The sequence below is a fragment of the Cydia strobilella genome, chromosome 1 (assembly GCF_947568885.1).
Source record: "Cydia strobilella chromosome 1, ilCydStro3.1, whole genome shotgun sequence".
NCBI classification, from domain to species: Eukaryota; Metazoa; Arthropoda; class Insecta; order Lepidoptera; family Tortricidae; genus Cydia; species Cydia strobilella.
This window is the reverse complement of record NC_086041.1, coordinates 19,313,602-19,329,034: the sequence shown is the minus strand read 5'-3', so window position 1 is coordinate 19,329,034 and position 15,433 is coordinate 19,313,602. Positions and strand designations below refer to the sequence as shown.

Below are 15,433 nucleotides of genomic sequence, written 5' to 3'. Positions count from 1 at the left end.
AGCAAGCAGGAAATGACAGGACAGCGAATGACATTTTATGACAGTTCTTTTTTTTAATGGGTCTCTACCTCAGAATAATGACTAAAGCATAGAAGTCGGGCAAAAGTGCTTCGCAAATATGTATACCCGTACTTTACTTCCTTACGAATTAGATAATGTGCCGAAAAGAGATGCATATATGCTTGTTATTTCTCATTTACGTACGGTGTCATAAGTTCGATAATTTGCTAGGGATGTGACTGTGTCGACTTTTTATATCGATAAATTATGCATAAGTTTATGTGCCGTGTAAAAGAATAATCACGAAATTGGCAAATTGATAATAGTCTGGCTAATGAAAGTTGAACCTGAAAAAACGCGGCAATTTCAAGAAATCTGTAGCAGGCGGCTCGTTGAAATGAAATGAAATGAAATGCGTGGAATACAAGGATTGCATAACTTTTATACTTTTTATAATTTTCATATTCTAAAAATCATTAAAAAGTATAAAAATTATGCAATCCTTGGTATCAAAGAGCCGCCTGATATGAGGATTAATGCATGTACCTAATATAGCTTTTATCTCATTTGCAGTCTACCACTCAGAACCGTCTAACTATACCTCTCGTTTTTTTATCATTAGAAAGAAGGCGAGCGATCTTAACGTGTCGTTTTATCGAAAAACACTTTGAAAATAAGTCACAACAAATATAATATACGATCATTTACATACTTTTGTTTTCATAAGTAAAATATTGCTATATTTATAAAAAAACTTGTCAATAAAAAGACACGTGGAAATGGTTTACCGTTTTTTCTAATGCTAAAAGACTAAGTATAGTTTCTAGTCATGTACAGTCAGCTGCAGAGAAAAGGCACCCCCCCTGCATACAAAGTTCTGTAAATTAGTATGGACGTGGGGTACCTTTTCTCTGCAGCTGACTGTACCAAATAGGAAATGAAAAAAAAAACGTTCGTGTAATATATTTTTATTTATTTAATAATAGGGAATATTACGCGAAACTCGGCGTAGGTGGCGCTACTATCACAATCTGAGGGTCTATCGCGAAACAAGAAAATCGAACTTTCGTTATCTAACATCTCTGTCACTCTTGCGTATTCGAGCGATAAAGAGGCAACTAGATAACGAAATTTCGGATTCGAGTTTTCCGGTAGGTCCCCTGAAAACTTGTCAAAAACCTGTTAAAGGTACAGTATGAATAAGTTACTCTACGGTGCACTAAAAAAGCTAGTGCTGCACTCTGGTGGCAGAACATTGCAATAATATCCCCTATTCCTCGTCCTTTGGAAATCTGAAATAAAAAATTGCGTTTTGTGACCAACAATATTAATAAAAGGAACATTCATCAATGATCATTAATGTCTTTTTTATTAGGGTTCCGTACCCAAAGGGTAAAAACGGGACCCTATTACTAATACTTTGCTGTCCGTCTGTCTGTCACCAGGCTGTATCTCATGAACCGTGATAGCTAGACAGTTGAAATTTTCACAGATGATGTATTTCTGTTGCCGCTATAACAACAAATACTAAAAAGTACGGTCCCCTTGGTGCGCGCGTCCGACCCGCACTTGACCGGTTTTTAGTATTAAACTATAGTCTGGCAAACACAATCTGTCAGTAAGTAAGAACAAAGAAAACTATAGGTACAGTCGAAGGCAAAAATATCGATCCAGACAAATGGCTTAAAAATATGTGAACACGATTTTATTGTCTGAGCGTACACATATTTTTGAGACTGGGAATGTATATATATTTATGCCCTTGACTGTACTCATCAATTAAAATTAGACAGTCCTGGGCCAAACTATAAGAAGGCTGTAAATGTCGATAGGTTATTGATCTGAGGTCGATACATCACTATGCCAAAAATATAACCTTTCATACTTAGCAGAAAAGTTCGAAAATATATGCAAAAATCTATATAGACTTGAATGCAAGTAATAATTACATAAACAACATATCGATTTCTATGTTTAGGGTCAGGTCCTATAAATTAATTTCTTCAAAATTGAACAAAACTCACCGATTAAAGGTTATCGGTTCGTGCGTATTTTCTTTTCTTCCTGTATGCGATTTACAGCCCTCGATCACACAAGACATTATCACAAAGGGAACTTCAAACCATTACAAATAAAAACTCAGCACGTTTTCCAACAATCTTTCAGGAATAGCAACAATATAATTAAAATAAATCAAGATGACCGCTGAAACATCCCGAAATATTTCAACTAAAATAATACGACTATGTCAAGTTGTTACAGTTGACACCTACCTGTGAAATAACGAACATATATTTTATTTGGCTGGATTATATTATAGAACCACATAGGACCATTTGATATTTCCCTCAGTTCATCTTATGACAATACTGAAAAAAACGTTAGAACTTGCGGATTGTTGTCTCACTCACTCATAGACAAAAAGTAATAACGTGTTGTGAATACAATATCTTTTACCAAGCTTTTATTTTTGCCCGACTTCTTTGCGGTCATTATTCTGAGGTCTCTACACACTTCACAGATAATCGTAGCCGTTTGCCATCCGTTTGCGTTAAGGTCGGTCCACACTCATGCGCGAAGCCGCGAACGTGAGTGTGGAGTCTAGTTCGCTATTCAGCGAAATCGACTCCACACTCGCGTTTGCGGCTTCGCGCCGCGATTCGCGCACGAGTGTGGAGGGCCCTTTACATTCACACCGGGGCAGCTTCTTCAGCTTTACGTAGCTCAAGTCCGGTCGTGTATGGAGTACTGCAGCCACCTTTGGGATGGGTCCGCCAAATATCAGTTAGCCGCCTTAGATTCCATAGACAAACGCGCTAGGAAGCTTATTGGAGATGCGGGATTAGTAGAGGCTAGACTGCAGAGCCTTGAACACCGTAGAAAGGTATCTTGTTTATCGGTGTTCTACAGGATACATTTCGGGGAGTGTGCGATGGGATTACATAATTTAATCCCCCCATCTCCATTCTGTCACCGTGGGACTAGACGCGGACTTGCGTTTCACCCTTACGTCGTTACTCTGCCACTGATTCGTACTAAGCGCTATGCATCCAGCTTTATCATACGAACGGCTAAGGAGTGGAATTCACTTCCTGCAAATATATTCCCAGTCCACTATAACTTGGATCTTTTTGAATAGACATCTTTTAGGTAAGCATGATCCATCCTAGACTGCATCGGCACTTACCATCAGGTGAGATTGCGGTCAAGTGCTTGCCTTTTTGTAATAAAAAAAAAAAAATGTGACATTTGATCGATCGATCAAGAGTTATTGTCTGGCAAACATAATTTGTCAGTAAATAAGAAAAAAACTATACTCACCTTTGTTGGGTGCTAGTACTAGCGTAAGACAAAGCCAGTATGATCCTCTCTGGCATAGGCACACGAAAATTAACCATATCGTCTAAAATTTTCAACTAAAATGTAACTAAGACGTATGAAGATGTAGTAAAAGAATTCAGCTAGACTTATCATAGAAAATCCAGTAAAAAATCCGCATAGCCCACCTAAGTAGCTAATTAATTCATACCAATGATACGTCACGTCCTCTCTGAATAGTGGCAATGTAGGATTAAGATAAAATATACGGATTATAGATATATTGTGATCATTTAAATCAAGGTCTTTGGCGAACTCAATCGCGCCATCACACAGTAATCTATTGCTAATAACATTATATTTTGTAACGGAGCAATCAGCGAGACATATCGGGCAATTTAGAGAATTTTCCCGTTCTAACTCTAAACCTGGTAAATCCTCAGGAGGATATACGAATAAAAGTTTTTGGCTGTATTTATTCTGACAATACAGCTCTTCCAATGTGCATGCTGAAACGTTACTCCTTCTTGGCAGAAAAAAAGGCACACAGTTGCAAAGTCTCTCTAGAGTTCTCATTCTGCACCGCACTAGACAATTACTCAAGCTATAATGGTTGTGGTACTCATTTTGCATTTCATCAGCAAATTTGCATTGTCTTTTCTCAATAGGAAATCGTTTGATGTCTGATGTCGAGTAGTAAGCGTATGGATGGAGTTCCATATCATACTGGGAGCCTAATGATACTACTCTGTGGACTAGCCCGCCAGCAGTTTGATCAGCGTAATCGTATCGATCAAAGAATAGAACGTCAAAACCGTAGCTTTGACGTGTTGTGTAAAGATACTCGTGTGTGTTTGCGTTAACCACTAAGGTGAGGCCGTAGTAGGGCCCTGCTTCGTGATACTCCAATATATAAGGCTCATCAAGAGGATCATCAAGGTCTTCTGCCTTTCTGCCTGCTTCAGTATTGTAGTAGTTAAATGTGCAACAGAAGCCGAATTGGGTAATTTGCGTTCTAAACAAACGATTGCAATCTTGAACTTCTCCTTTCCAGCTACATTTAATTAAACTCTCGTCGCAGGTTGGTGTCAGTGAGAGCATCAATTCGGATATGTGACTCTTCTTAATATTTTCAGCTTTGTCCACTATGTTTTCAATTTTTTCAAGGAAAACATTGTACTTCATAATATCCGCTCTTCTGGAATAAGAAAAATCGTAGAGATAGCCGTATAACGTAACTACTTCAAAAAGTTCTTCTTTGCTGGAAAATGTTGTATTATCGTGTGAGTACAAAACATCGACGAGATGTGCAACAGCAGATTTTTTTATTCGATTATGGTTGCAAATTGCAATGGCTGGAAAAATAATTTGGTTGATAGGAAGAGATAGATCTTCTAATGTCATATATGCAGGTTGATCACTCTGGGCTCGAAGCGCGTTGTTCACAAAGTAGAAAAAGCCAAAAATTGCACAACCAATTATGGCAAACCACATCATCTTCTCCGCTTTGCTCTTAGTTGTATCAACAAGAAATCGGACACCACTTAAAGAAGAATTAATCATGTATTCAAAGAATACTTGCTGTAAACTTTTTCGTACAATCTGCTCTCGGCTAAGCTTAACTCGCGTCTTGACTTTCTGAAAACGAACTCTCTTGTTTAGCAGTTTCTTTATCTGTTTCGGCATGTGAGACGGCGCGAGTTCTTCATGAAAAAATGAATTTTGTTTCTTTTCCATTCTAAGGAAAATTTTGCAGAAGTTGTAAGTACTAAGTTTTGATCTCAATATCATATAATTAGTTACCTATTAATAGTAAAAACCTACTTTTGTTTCTAGACTTTAATATGAAATGGATCAAAACCATTTACGGTACACATATAACGTTACGTGCAGAGCTATATACATTCCGGACAAGCAATTAAACAGCAGTTTGTCACGACATTTGAATATATAATTGTAACACGTACAGTCCACATCAAGTTTAGAAAAAAAAACTTTAACAATTTTACGTTTTTACACGTTTTTTAGGGCTTTTAAGGTTTCGCCAAATCCGTCAGTTTTGTCTGAAGGTTAGCTAAAAAAAAACTTAGCTTAGCTTAGCTTAGGCTTAGCTCACTGACTCTTAGTGCTAGAAATCTGCAATTTGGCATATGGCTATGTAGGTAGGTACCTAAATTAATCACGCCGACAAAAAGGTAAAATAAAACCGGCCAAGTGCGAGTCGGACTCGCGCATGAAGGGTTCCGTACCATTACGCAAAAAACGTCAAAAAATCACGTTTATTCACGTTTATTGTATGGGAGCCAATATTTATTTTATTCTGTTTTTAGTATTTGTTGTTATAATAGCGGCAACAGAAATACATCATCTGCGAAAATTTCAACTGTCTAGCCATCACGGTTGATGAGATACAGCCTGGTGACAGACGGACAGACACAGACAGCGGAGTAGGGTCTCGTTTTTACGCTTTGGATACGGAACCCTAAAAACTGGAAAAAAATGTTTCAGTGTATTCTACACGTAAAGTGGGGACGATTTTTTTCCGCTTTAAACTCTATGGTGTACTTATCGTTGGATAGGTCTTTCAAAACGAGACATGCAAAACCATTTCTTGATAAAGCCAATATTTTTGCAGATAAAAAATTTGTCGGTAGAGACTAGAGGGCTTGTACCATAGGGCTAGGCCCAAAAAAATTTTAACATGGTCGACATCATGTTCTTGGCCGGTTTTACATAGCTTCACTTTAGGTAATTGTATTTTTACAAAATTTATTTAACTTGCCCTGTTAGTATGTTAGCGGTTTGTTAGTTAGTTTGGGAGTGGCGCTTAAGTGTGTTATATATTATGTGTACAGTAATAAGCGGTCTATGGACCTCACATGGACCTAGAATCTTTTCCAAAACTGCCCAGGCTATTCAAAGGGTACAGAATGCGTGTACGAGGTTCTGCTATTCGGTGCCTAAAAGAGCTCACATATTTTCACCGTACCTTAATGAAAAGTGCATTCTTAAAATGGCTGGACGAAGAGAATTGCACTTAGCCTCTCTAGTACAAAAAATTGTAATCACCAAAAAACTGGAATTCCTTTTTATGAAATTTAAATGGCTAAAGGAAGTGCATGATCGGTACAACCGCAGTAAAGCACAATATAAGCTGTAAGCTGTTCCTGCCTCCGCACAAAACTGTTGGATTTAGAGGGTTTCAACTGACTCGTAATAATTAAAAACGCGTACCACAATTTCACTGTTAATTTAGGTACTTTTAGCCTCTTCAAACCATTTAAGATGTCCACACTTATCCCAATTTGGCAGATGAGTATGAGTATAAATAAATAAATATTATAGGACATTCTTAGGTACACAGATTGACTAAGTCCCACGGTAAGCCCAGGAGGCTTGTGTTATGGGTACTCAGACAACGATATATACAGGGTGTCTCTGACCATGGGGCTTTAAATTCAGGGCTCAATTCTTCTCGCTAAACTGAGCTACCTTTATTATGAGTAATACTTAGTAATTAATTAATAATTTTAATGTTTATTGACTACGCTGTTTTATTATTTTTATTCTTTATATTTGACTTGGTTGTTTAACCGTAATTAGTGTTTTGTTGTCCTTTTATGTAGTTGTTAATTCTATGGTGTTATTTGTGTCAGAATCTTGTATTTGTCAATTAATTATGCATAATGTTTACCGTGTAAGCGATTTGGTATATTACTGTAAGCTTATATGAGATAATAAATAAATGAAATGAGACCGACCCCAAAATCGTGATTTTTTTTGGCTTAGCTCAGTTTAGGGAGTAGAATCGCGCCCATGGTCAGAGCAGAGACACAAATACTTAAATACATAGAAAACACCCATGACTCAGGAAAAAATATCTGTGCTCATCACACAAATAAATTCGAACCCAGGACCATCAGCTTCACAGGCAGGGTCACTACCCACTAGGCCAGACCGGTCGTCAGTAATGGCTGCATATTAGCTATAAATAGTACTTACCACGTACCTTGTTATTCAGGCAATGTTCAGCACTTGGAGTAGCTGTTACCTTTATTAATGCTAATATAATGCAATTATAACTCAATTGTACAGCATGTAGCCACGTAATTTGTGCCCAAATTAAAGTTATATCAGCATTATAGCAGGATATAGTGCTGATAGGTATACAGCAATAGTAAGCAGGAAGCAGCTAATATGTCCATAGTGTACTGTAAAAATGCAGTTATAAATACAGAACCTTTGTGCTACTTGGGTAGTGCGGGTCAAATCTTGACAGCTAAAGACCCACTTCCCGATTTCCGATTGAGCTGAAAATTATCATACATATGTAAGTCGGCCGACAATGCAATATTATGGTACCATCTAGTTGATATGATGATGGAGACTGGAGGTGGCCATAGGAACTATATGTGACGAACTGATGAAACAACACAACCTAATTGTGTTTGGAGTTTTTAGAATTGTCTGTTAGTTACCTGTGGTAAAAAAGCACAGTCAGCGATAAAAGATCGTACCAAAAATGATATTTTAGGCAAAAACTTATTTTATACATACCTACCAATACTTATCTGTTTCATTCATATTTCCTAAGTTTTATATCCATCTTGTAAGTTGGTGCCTGCAATGAAACCGGCCTAGTTCGAGTTTTCGCGGCCTAATGATTCCCTAGCTTCATTTAATTATTTTTCTCAAACATGCAATGAAATATCGTCCTTATGTGCGTCAAAACAGGCTTCAAAGTATCACGTTTCGGGCGGAGCAACTCGAGAGAACTGTAAAGGAATTTCATACCAAATAGAAGGCCTAGGCCGGGAAGTAATTTTCTTTAATATTAATGTAAACATGGCGTCTGTGTTCGAACAGGCTAAACAGCAGAATTAGATTTTTTAATTTTTTTTCTAGTGACTGAATGGTTATCGGACCAAAAATATCCGCGTTAACGCCTATTACACACGAACTGATATTAAATAATTTAAGTATACTAATCTGTATAGCCCACACTAGGCCACACTCACAGTCCAGTCCATATGTCGGGCAGACGAAACGGAGCATTTCCACTCGGGTGAAGGAACACATAGCTGATGTCAAGCACCGTCGACCTAGGTCTGCTGTCTGTGAGCATGTGATGGATAAAGCCAATCACTTAATCAAGTTTGATAAGCCTCTGGTTCTTGCCAAGGAGAAGCGTTACATACCCAGAATGCTGCGCGAGGCCATTGAGATTAAGAAATATCCAAACTTTAATAGGGAAGATGGCTTTTCTCTACCACCAGATCCTGTAGTCCAAGGAGCAAGCGAGACAGACTGTGAGACCTTAGTGTTGGATGATGCTGGACATTGTGATGTTTTGAAAAGATGTGTCCCGCCGAGTTTGTTGCCGGTCCCATATTGGGATACCCTCCTACAATTTAGGAGGGAATTAAATCTTCTCGGGTCCGTGGTGTAGGGTTGGAGCCGGCATAGTTTTTATCGCGTATATCTTTACTTGAAAAATAATTATAGTGTATAACTAGCCTTATGAACCGATTTTGCATGTACAACCAGCCTTAAAGTTTGTAGTCTATGATTGTTCATTATTTTAGTATGTGGGTATTTTTGCACTTTGTAATTTTTCCTCAGTTACCCGTTGACCACGAACGCTGTAAAGAGTTCGAAACGTCGGGATGTATTATAAATTCAATATACGCGATATAATCCGTTTTCATAGTTTTATTTCATGAGTAACTATCGCGGTAACCGAAGACAATATTATAAAACATTATTTGTAAAATTATCCGCCCAAATTACGTAGGTAGGTAGGAGTCTGAGGTCAGCCATTTTTAAACCTCTTCTTAATTTAGCTGCATAACAATCATGTTAGGGATACCAGATGAAAATATCATAATTTTATGGGTAATTTTGACCTCGAAGTTTTTTCGTACTTCTAATTCCAAAAGAAAAATAAACAAATGTAAAGATTAAATGTGGTGTACATTAATTGGTGTGATTGCGATTAGTGATTTCTTTAAATTAAAACCCATAATACATTTTATTTTACGTTTTATTTACTAAACATGTTTAGTTTTGTACCACCTGCGCGAATTATAAGAGGTATTTCATTGTTCATACGCCTAAAAAGAAAGGTCCATTGACATTTTATTTAACAATTTTTTAATACCGTCAAACAAGCTAACTTTGCCTCCAGGGTAATCGCCCTAACGTGATATCAAATATTGGGGTAATTTTTACCAATATGGTATCCCCACGTTTATTACGTCATCTATGTCTATCCCTTACGGGCGCACGCGGTAGGCCGCATCTATAGAAATATACTAGATCTATGCCGATTACAGAACAATTCACCATTATTTTATCAATGTTCAACCATTCAAAACGCTAATCATCACTATATTTCATAAGAGAAAGCACAATTTCATACAAAACAACAATAATTAAACAAGCAACGAACAAACATGACATGTCACGTACCTATTTGTTTGCCACAACCTCGGTTGTGGCAGCGGTGGAAAAGTGAAACTATGACAAGGACAAACAATAACAGCGCTTTCTCTGCTTCTCCTACTGAAAGATACATAAGACTATCCCGTTCGGTCATTTTCCCCCACCCCTCATGACCGATCCAGTTATACTACCTAGTCGGCTCATAAGTTCTGTCACTGGCCTTTAAAATTTAAATTTGGAACTCCTAAAACAAAAACCGTTCTGCATTTGAATTTCGAATCTTTATTAAATATTTGAGTAGTATAATTTTGCAATTTTCTGTTTTCTTCAACATGGAGTGGACGCTTAAAGATAGCCGTACCGCAATAATTGCACTATATCGTTGTGGTCACTCGCCGACTAAAATTTTTAAGCTACTTGAAAATTTAAAATTCTCTCTGAGATTTGTGTATCGTACCATAGAAAGATACAGTGAGGTCTCTAGTTTAAATGACAAGAAAAGAAGCGGTCGTCCGCGTACAGCTAGGACTCCAGCGGTTGTACAAGCAATTAGGGCACGCATTGCCAGAAATCCCGCTAGGAAACAAAAAGTTATGGCCCTCCAGATGGGTTTGAGCAAAAACACGGTGAAAAGAGTGCTTAATCAAGACCTGAGACTTCGTGCTTATAAACGAAAAACTGGCCATCTTCTCAATGGTCGGCTTTAAGCTTTAAGGCTTAAAAGATCTAAAGCTTTATTGAAGAAGTACGCTAAAAATAAGCACCGTTGTATACTGTTTTCGGACGAGAAAATTTTTGACATAGAAGAAAACTGTAATAAACAAAATGATAGAGTGTACGCTCGCAATAGTAAAGAAGCGTCTAATAGCATTCCCCGTATTCAAAGAGGTCATCACCCTTCATCTGTGATGGTTTGGCTGGGAGTTTCTTATGCGGGCGTCACTAGTATGCATTTTTGTGAGAAAGGAGTAAAAACTAGTGCCAAAATGTACCAAGATACGGTGTTGACTAATATTGTGAAACCACTATCCCATACGATGTTTCTAAACCAGCATTGGGTTTTCCAGCAGGACTCTGCTCCAGCCCATAAGGCAAAGTCTACACAAGCCTGGCTCGCCTCCAATAAAATCGACTTTATACGGCATGAAGATTGGCCCTCCTCTAGCCCAGATCTTAATCCTTTAGACTATAAAATATGGCAGTATTTAGAGGAAAAGGTGTGCTCAAAACCTCATGCAAATCTAGACTCGCTGAAAAAATCTCTTGCTACGGCAGTGGCCAATATCGACATGAAAGTGGTGCGTGAATCCATTGACGACTGGCCACGAAGACTTCAAGCCTGTGTAGATAATTATGGCGGTCATTTTGAATAAATGTTATACATTTAGATTCTCTAGTTTATAAGCTTTCAAACGCTGTACAAATTATACGGAATAAACTTAAACTTTTGATTTTATTTGATACTACTATGTATATGACAGAACTTATGAGCCGACTAGGTAGATTCATGGGTTTGACCAACTATATCAGGTTGTGTATAATAACTTAATAACCCTAATAAGGTCTATTCGAACACTACACAGCTACACACGCGAAATACGCACGGCTTCCGTAAAAAAAAACATTATGTAGGGATTGGAGGGAAAATTAAACAACTTTTATCGACTAGCTGGATTTTATATTTGTGATCGATATTTATAAATAAAATTTCAATGTGAGTTCCGATAATAATAGCGACGAAGAAATAAATTGTACTCCGTCGCAATTGAGGGCGGAGGCAGAATTAGAAATTAATAACTTGTTGCCGCCAAAGTCGAAGGAGAAATTTGTTTTTTTTTTGAGTGGTGTATTTCTTTATTTCATTGCATATGTTTGAGAAAAGCACTATACATGCCTGGCCGTGAAAAGGGCTTGCCGGCTTCGTATCACTACCCGACCTCCCTACGGTCGGCCGTCTATGCCTACTCAGCTGAAAGCCCTTCTTTCCCGGCGCCTGCAGTAATGTACTATTATTAAAACTGACACACTCTGGACTGGTTCTTATTACTTGTTGTTTTGAAATCTAATTATTATTTGTCCCCGTTTTAAAACTCTCACTACTCTCAGGACTTCGAAATTTATAATTTATAAGGTATTAGGTATGCTTGGAGATATAAATCCAACACGTAGGTCTTTTGGAGATCTCTGATATCACGTAGAAAGCCCTGCTGGAAACCACACCAAAAGATATCTACCCAAGAACAGGGATTGAGATTGGACGTTATTGTAGATTAAATTGATGGAAAATTAAGCGGTCGTCGACTGTACCATTAGTTTCCTTTTAACATATATCCAATTTCAGGACTATCCAACAGTGAGACTTCGAAATTTGTCCTAGTTCGATTGTAAAAAGCAATAGTATCTACCTGCCTACAAAATATGATCATCTAATTTTACTTGTCACGCTGACTTTACTATGTGTGGTGTACAAAATGTTCGTGATTGCAACTATTTTATAAATCAGAAAAGAACTGAATAAACGAAATATTTTATAAGTCACATAGGTAATATTCTACAAGGGAATTCGCAATTATTGTTTCTATATCATCTAATATTGTAATATAGTTATTTGTGCAACAAGAGAGGAAAGTTGGTTTTTCTTGCGAGTGTTTATTTTGAGTCCCGAGAAAGCGAAAGATTCTAAGGTAGAATCTTGAGCGTAGCGAGGGACTCAAAAACACGAGATGTAAAATAACTTTGCTCTCGTGTTGCACACATAATTTTTCACCTCAGTAGTGAGAACATATTAAAGGTTAAAATATATTTCGACATAAGTACACAGAATAAACAGAAAATAATATGTACGATACGATAAGATACGATACGATACGATACGAGACGAGACGAGACGAGACGGACCGGACCGGACCGGACCGGACCGTACCGTACCGTAGTATGAAGTTCATGGCCTTCACTAAATTAAAAAGCTACATTGTTTCACTCCCTGGAGTGAGGAAAGTCGCACTTTCCTCACTCCAGGGAGTGACGAAAGTAGGCTTGTTCGAGCTGCTGAGGTGAAAAATATTATATGTTACTCTATGTTTAAACTAGTTGTTGCCCGCGACTTCGTACGCCTGGATTTGTATGTTGGTTGTTATATTATATTCTACAACTACATGAGCATAGAACATTGTACATTAAAACTAGTAAAACAGCTGTAGGGTTCATAATTTCTTATCGTGTCACGAAGTTTAAAAAAAAAATCTCGACCCCCTTAGACCACTAAAATTGTTTCTCTTGTATTCCAATATCATGCATTTTTACGAAGTTTAAGGTATTCCGGTTTAAAAGATATATTCATCCCCATTTTAACTCAGGAATAAATTTTTAAAAACGCTAAAATATTTTTTTACCGACTTCAATTTCATAGGTTCTGTATTCGGTTGTGGCTATTTTTTTTAATGTATGTTCACCGATTATTCCGAGACCCGTGGTCCGATTTGAGTAATTCTTTTTTTGTTCGAAATGAGCTACTTCCAAGTTGGCCCGTATTAATCTGGTTCTGATCTGATGATGGGATCCCTGAGGAATTGAGGGAACTCCTCAATTTTTAAAGGCACATGTATGGTGATTTGGGTGTTTTCATAAGCAACTTGAGCATTTTCTCTCGAAAACGACCAATTTGATGAAGTGGACCTGACGATGATGATGATTGTTTTGATGATAGTGATGATGATTTTTTTAATGTAGGATGTTCAGCGATTACTTCGAGACCCGTGGTCCGACTTGAACAATTCTTTTTTTTGTTTGAAAGGAACTACCTCCAAGGTGGACCCACATTAATCTGGTGCTGTTCTGATGATGGAATCCATGAGGAATTAAGGGAACTCCTCAATTTTTAAAGGCACGTGTATGGTGATTTGGGTGTTTTCTTAAGTAACTTGAGCATTTTCTCTCGAAAACGACCAATTTTTTTGACATTTAGATTTTTATTCTAGAAAGTTTCTAGACTAGTATTTTTTATACAATTTTGGTGTTTGACGATCCTTTTATGAATTCTTATTATTAAGTTTGACATATCTATAATTCAATGTTTTAAGAATAATAATAACTGCATTAATAAATTGCTCTGATATTTAGATTAAGGTAATATTTAAAACTTGACAATTTAAAAGTGCTTGTTGCTAGGCCTATTTGAATAAAGAATATATTGAATTGAATTGAATTTGATTAAGTGGATCTGATGATGATGATGATTGTTTTGATAATAGTGATGATGATTTTTCTTAATGTAGGATGTTCAGCGATTACTCCGAGACCCGTGGTCCGACTAAAACAATTCTTTTTTTGTTTGAAAGGAACTACCCCCAAGGTGGTCCCACATTAATCTGGCGCTGTTCTGATGATGGGATCCAAGGGAACTCCTCAATTTTTAAAGGCACATGTATGGTGATTTGGGTGTTTTCTTAAGCACCTCGAGAATTTTCTCTCGAAAGCCACCAATTTGATGAAGTGGAGCTGATGGTGATGATTGTTTTGATGATAATGATTTCAGCGATTACGCCGGCACCCATGATCCGATTCGAGTAATTCTTTTTCTGTTTGAAAGAAGTTACCTCCAAGGTGTTTTCGTAACATTTTTGGTTTTGATCTGATGATGGAATCCGTGAGGAATTGAGGGAACTCCTCAATTTTTAAAGGCACGTGTATGGTGATTTCGGTGTTTTCTCAGGTAACTCAAGCATTTCCTCCCAAAAACCACCAATTTGATGTAGTGCGACTGTAGCCTAACCACGAGTTTGACACTAAATATTCGCTGGCGTCTTCGTAACTTTGTACTTACACTAATATGCCAGTACGAGCGAGATGCATAAACAGTAAGTTACGCACACGATAGCGAATATATCAATGTCAAACTCGTGGTAAGGCTACTGATGATGAAGACCACGGTCGAAATGTGGAACTTCCCTCGTATGTGTATTATGATGTGATAAATAAAAAAAAAAAAAATGAAATTATGATTTTTGATGTAGGTTGTGTTGGAAACAACCAAAGAGACTGACAGGTGAGGGGTAGGTGTGGGAGGTGAAGGTAGCGGGTATTAGTGTTTGGGGGGTTTGAGATTGGGGGTTGGGGGTTGAGGGGAGGTGAGTTGATGGGTCGGGGACTGAAAGGTTGGGAGTTAAGGGATTGGAGGTTAGGGTTAGGAGTTAAGTGGTCTGGAGTTAGGGGTCGGGGAATGGCGGTTGAAGGGTTGGTGGTTTAGGGTTGAGGGATTCAGTGATCAGGGGTTGATGATGTGCTGTGATGTTGAGTGATCGGGGGGTTTGAGGGATTGGATCAGTGGCGGGGCGGAGAATGGATTTAGTGACAGGAATGATTTCCCAGACGGACTCAAGGAAAATTCTAATTATTTAATAAAGTTTACGAATTTAAAGTTAAACATGGTTATGTTTTTCATTCATGCGTCACGCTCTTAACAATGTCTTAAAACTAAAAATGGAAAAATAAAAGCTTTTATAAAAAAAGATAAACCGACTTCAAAAAGGATGAAATAAAATATTATCCTTTTTAGGGTTCCCTGTTTAAGTATATGCGTTTTCAAGCGATACGTTTGTAGTCGGTCCCAAGCCAAGTAGTAACAATACCAGTCAAAAATAATGAGCTTTTGTATATAAATCCCATTACAACT

General features: G+C 37.6%; 1 protein-coding gene across 1 annotated transcript; it reads right to left on the bottom strand.

Annotated features, from left to right (window-relative positions):
- Positions 1–3,377: 3,377 nt before the first annotated feature.
- Positions 3,378–4,564, bottom strand: LOC134747244 (sodium channel protein Nach-like). The gene has a single exon (XM_063681852.1). It carries the CDS (start codon positions 4,501–4,503, stop codon positions 3,391–3,393), a length of 1,113 nt encoding a protein of 370 aa, XP_063537922.1. The 5' UTR covers positions 4,504–4,564; the 3' UTR covers positions 3,378–3,390.
- Between the last annotated feature and the right edge of the window lie 10,869 nt (positions 4,565–15,433).